Source organism: Apaloderma vittatum, unplaced genomic scaffold (assembly GCF_000703405.1).
Source record: "Apaloderma vittatum isolate BGI_N311 unplaced genomic scaffold, ASM70340v1 scaffold29951, whole genome shotgun sequence".
Classification (NCBI taxonomy): Eukaryota; Metazoa; Chordata; class Aves; order Trogoniformes; family Trogonidae; genus Apaloderma; species Apaloderma vittatum.
The window spans coordinates 1-5,532 of NW_009700113.1; the positions used below are offsets into that span (position 1 = coordinate 1).

Genomic DNA, 5,532 nt, shown 5'->3' on the forward strand with positions numbered 1-5,532 from the left:
TGGGAGCGGGGGTGTTGGGGTCTGTGTGGCGGCGTCGCTTCCTGCAGATACCGAGTTAATGTGTAACCGTCAGACACCGTGTGTGTGTGTCTTGCGCAAGCGGCGGAGCGCTCCCGAGGACCCGAAAGGCTCCTGGCGGGTCCAGCTTTCAGCCCGCATTTGTCCTGATGAATTCGGTCACGGCCCGAGGTGGGGTTTGTCTTCCTGGCCTGAAGTTTCTGCTTTCTCACTTTACAGTATGAAAACCCCTGGACGATCCCAAATATACTGTCAATGGCAAGAATGGGTTTGGCACCAGTTTTGGGCTATTTGATTGTTGAAGAAAACTTCAATGTCGCACTAGGTGTCTTCGTTTTGGCTGGCGTAACGGATCTGGTACGTTTGTGTCCGTTTGGAAATACTTTGAGGATAGAGCAGGTTATGATAATCCCATTGTCACACACTGGAATTTAGTCTCCCGTGTAGGGTGGGAATGGATAAAACAAATCAGTTTTTATATTCGCCACTTTCTAGACATGCAATATATAACCTTTGCAATATTGCGGAGGAACTCGGAGATGCCCAAAGGAGACGTACTGCTGGTGGAGCAAGAGGGATATCTTCCCTGACTAGCCCCGCGTGGGCGTTATCTGATAAGTGCTGATGCCTGTGGTCGTCTGTTAACGTGTGCAGGTGTACCCGGTGCACCTATCATGGCAATCATTGTGTGAATTTTAGAACGTCAGTTACCTTTTCCTTTTTTTTTTTTTTTTTAATAATGAGAATTGTATATGTTCAAAGCCTTCCAGAATCTGGAATGCAATGTGAAAAAAGCGTGATACAAATATCAGCTAACAGGTATCATATTTCACGTTAGTTAAACTAGCTCTTTTATGTGATGTTGTTTGAAACGCCCCTCCAACGATAACGTATGTAAGCTTTTTCTGTTCTTAGTTTTCTAACAGAGAGACACTGAACTTTGTTTTTCCTAGTTGGATGGATTTATTGCACGAAACTGGGCTAATCAGAAATCAGCTTTGGGAAGTGCTCTCGATCCTCTGGCTGATAAAATTCTCATCAGCGTGCTCTACGTAAGCCTAACCTGTGCGAATCTTATCCCAGGTGAGAAAATGCCGATTGCACGTACTGTATAAGGTAAAGAAGCTAATTTTATGTGTAGTAATATTTCTTGTGTTTCTGGAAGGAAAACTGCCTATCCCTCGAAATTCTTGCTTTGTCAGTTGCACTGTGCTATTTGCTCCCATTAAATACTTAAATCATTCCCCCACCGCCAGTCGACCTCACAGAAAACATGTGCTAACATATACAAAAAACACTAGCATGGACTGCCATTTTTAAATGAATTTTCTTTAAAGCAGTGATAGTTAGTAGTTATATCAGAAATTTTCTTGTAGACTGATTTGTTTTAAGACTTCAGGTTAAACTCTTGTAGAAGTCATGTTAAAAATCTTCAGTCATGCATGGAACTTGGTCAGACGAGTTTGAGAGTGGTTATTCTTGCTTCACATTTTTTGCTCTTTTGGTTTTCTTATGGATCTGATTTTTCACTAGATCCTGTTGGCTTGGTTTTTCAGTTTCACTTACTGCCATGATTATTATGAGGGATGTAGCGCTCATTGCTGCTGTTTTTTATGTGCGATACAAAACTCTTTCTCCACCGGTAAGTGTATAGCATTAAACAAAATTGTATGAACATGTAGTCATTTTATTTTTATTAAATCTATTGAATTTTCACAAGTATAAAAAAGTGAATAAGCCTTTAATAAAGTTGTAACTAAAAGATTTTCATCTTGAGACTTGATGGTTGCTCAAAACTTGGGTGGATAGCCTGAGATGTAATGCTGTGCTTGTTCTTTTGCCAGATAGATAGGTAAGCAGAACAGTATTTCATGAAGTAGGCCTTACAAAGATAAGTCAGAGCTATTGATAGCTTTTTGCCTTGTGTGTGGAGTGTAACGGGTCATACAAGAGCAGTAGCAGTGTAATTCTTTAGTGCTACAGTTGACTTTTCTTCTGTGTCACATGAAGAGGTATAGCAAACCCAATATGGTAAATAGCCTTTTTTTCTTTTTTCTTCCCCAACAGAGAACACTCAGTAGATATTTTAACCCTTGTTATGCTACTGCCCAGTTAAAGCCAACATTCATTAGCAAGGTAAGAGTAGTAACTCTTCACAAAAGATATCTGCTCCGTACTTGGGGTGGTGTATAGTTTGGAGGTAGTGGGCTCTTTACTACTACTGTTAAGTGCAGTTTCAAAATAATGCCAACTGGTTTGGACGCAACTTAAATCCTGAGAGATTTTCAACTCTACTCTGTCAGAGCATATGCTAATTTCAAGTAGGTCAGGTGCTTCATTAATAACAGTTTCTAGATACGTTTTCTGTATATAGGCTAATACTTAAACCAGTAATAAAAGTGTATATTGGTATTGCTTGCATAGTACATGTCTTTGTTTTGGTCACCTTTTCTATTTTGCTTTTATCAGATGAATACAGCAGTTCAGCTAATCTTGGTGGCAGCTTCTTTAGCAGCTCCTGTTTTCAATTATGTGGACAGCATATACCTGCAGACATTATGGTAACTTATCTCTTCACTTTTTTTCAGATAATTTAATGTACTCTAAAGAAACTGATAATTGAGATTAATTGTGTGGAACAAAAAACCCCTGTCTCTGGATTATGTAATAGATGCATGTGCTTGAATTTTTACACATTTACTCTTAACTGACAGAGGAACTAGATATTTATTGGTACTTAATTTACTATATAAGCCAAAAGTAGTCAGATGAAACTAGTTAAGACCCAGGAACAACAGCTAAGAACCAAGTCTTCAGAGTAGTCGTGGGGTACGCAGGCAAAGTGTAAATTCAGATTAATAGAAGCAAGTAGGAAGAAACGCTCTGTAGCTTGTTGATGTATCTGTGCTGTTAATGTTCTTGAAGAAGCAGTCTTGATATCAGTAAAAGTAGGGGGCAACTGTTCTCTTACTTTTGCTTTATACTATACTTGCCATCTTGAAATCTGGGTTTTTGAAGCCTCTTTGAAAAGCACGTGATGAAATTGGTGATTCCTGCCAGGAAATAGGAGGGAAGGGGTTGAATGAAAATGGGCATACAGGAGCACACCTCCTTAAATAGTGGCTGTTCCTTTTGCTGCTGTCACCGGAGATCCGGGCTGTATCTGAATCCGAGTTGTAGCTGACAGCAGGTGTCACAACTGCCTGACTTCGGAACGGTTGGGTAGGAGTTCAGAACAAAGAGGCCGAACAGCAGATAGCAGGATCACTTGGTAACTTAGTTTAACGTAGTGGAACTTGTCTTCTAGAAAAACAACAACAACAACCACACACCCCAAAGCTTTTCAGGAGTTAGGAGCCTTAACATTGCTAGTCCATGTGGTTTTTCTTCCTCTTGGAAATGCAAATCTAGAACTGCATCTGTGAAAGGTCCTAGATGGTTTGAATGCTCCCGTGTCATACCACCAAAGGATACTTTCCGACATCGGTCCTCGAGCTGGTGAAACTTATTTAGGGTGCAAATACTGAAATAGATCTCTTTTTCTTCCCTCCTCTAAAACAAGTGCTAATATGGTAAAAAGTCAGCCTAGTATGCGATTACACTGAAGCTTGCTACTTAGCGCTGGATCGCAGTGCCTTTGTTTATCTTCCAGTAAGCACTGAATGTAAGTGCATATAAACTAAATGTAGAGTGCAGTTCTGTAGGACATAGTTCTTGACTGTGTAGTGAAAAATAGGGAAGACTCTTAAAAATGACGCTTTTTATTATCATACATGGACTGAAAGGACTTACTGGAACTATTTTCCCCAAAGGTGCATCACAGCTTTCACCACGGTAACATCTGCGTACAGCTATTACCACTATGGCCGAAAAACGGTTCAGGTGATAAAAACCAAATGAAGTGTTACTGGAAGGACCAGGTCTTGGCAGCGTGGTGTGCTGTAGTGCTGAAGACGGTTGTGTTGCAGCTGAGTTTTGCATCAAGAACTCTGCTTTTTTCTGCTTAAACCATGGCATCACAATGAAGTGAAGTTTGAACATGTGTATATAGAGAGAGACTTTTCAATGTATTTTTAATTTGTTTAAAACTAACGTTGTTTACAAAAACAAATAAATAGTATTCTTAAAGACACGGATTACTGGTTGCTGCCACGTGCATTCTGAGTAACTTTATATTGTTTCTGAAGTCAAAATACACACTTTTCACCAGCATTTTCTGCCATCTTTGTGCAAGGCACTGAGGAGGCTGAGATCTGAGAGGAAAAAGCAGTTGTAAGAACAAATTTGTCTTTATACCTTGACCTAAGTCAGTAAACCAGCATGGCTCATTAGGACACAATGACGTGCATTAGCTTGCAGCAGAAGAAAGCATGTCAGCGAGGAACGGTATCTTCAGAAATCTAAACCAGACTGATAGAAATTATAGTTTGTGTTCTGTGGTGATACAGATAAGCCATGAAGAGTTACTGCCATGCTCCCTTTTTGTTTCCAGGTGTGAGCAACAGTAATTGTTCTTGTTACAGAATAGTTCTGAATTTCAGAAGGGTCAACTGTGCAGTGAAGACTGCACCAAAATGGAGTTATGTTTTAAATCCTATGTATTTATTTGTAGTGATTGAAAGAAACTCCTGTATCTCTAGATCTTTATCTCCAGATGCCATGTAATGTAGATACCATGGGAAAAAAAAGACATTTTACGTATTGTCCAAGTGAATGGAGACAGCGGAAGAAAGTTTTACATTCACATGCTATTAATTCTTCCTGTACCTCTGCCTTCAAGAGGTGTGTGCTGTGATCGCTCTCAGACCAGGACAGCTTGCAAGGTTCTTTGCCTGTTCTCTGCTTACAGAAAGATGCAGAATAAAGTACTAGGCAAAACAGATCATGTTGTTCGGAAACAGGTTTTGTATTTTCGAGCAACATGGTGTTTCTTGTATGTCATAAAAAGGAGTGCAACCATAAAGGGCTTCAGTAATTGAAATCAGGTGGGAAATTGTACCACTGTGTTATTAGCAGAAGAAAATTTGTTGTACACGTCTCCTTGGAGAGCGTACAGTCTCTTTTGTGACTGCGTATGCTTGTAGTGTATGTACAAAGCGTTTTAGTATTTTTTATTTAAACTTGTATAGAATGGTGCAGAGAGAAAACACTTGATTTTTTTTTTATTAGTATCTTCTTCTTAACTGTCCCTGTGTTTGTGGTCTACCCTGCCTCTCACTGCAGAGGGACGGAGAGTGAAGCCTATAGATGTTCCCTTGAAATATCTGGAGGATTTAGTAAGACAGAATAGTTTTCCTTGAGGAAACATTTATTGTACCCACTCAGGTCTTCCTGTGTGGTTCTGGTTAGTAGGCCTGGGCCTTGTTTGGGGGGTGGGGGTGATGGCGGTGTTTGGCGTTTGTTTGTGTTTTGTTTTGTTTTTGTCGATCTTTCCCCACAGGTCCCTTTGAAGCACCGCATGCAGCCCTCAGGGGGTGGAAGCACACCGTGCTGGCGCTTATCGTGACGCTTGTC

General features: G+C 40.3%; 1 protein-coding gene across 1 annotated transcript; it reads left to right on the forward strand.

Annotated features, from left to right (window-relative positions):
* Positions 1–239: 239 nt before the first annotated feature.
* CRLS1 (cardiolipin synthase 1) lies at positions 240–4,146 on the forward strand. Its single transcript, XM_009878649.1, has 6 exons — positions 240–375; positions 972–1,101; positions 1,575–1,660; positions 2,086–2,154; positions 2,488–2,579; positions 3,831–4,146. Exons 1-6 carry the CDS (start codon positions 274–276, stop codon positions 3,916–3,918), a joined length of 567 nt encoding a protein of 188 aa, XP_009876951.1. The 5' UTR covers positions 240–273; the 3' UTR covers positions 3,919–4,146.
* The last annotated feature ends 1,386 nt before the right edge of the window (positions 4,147–5,532 follow it).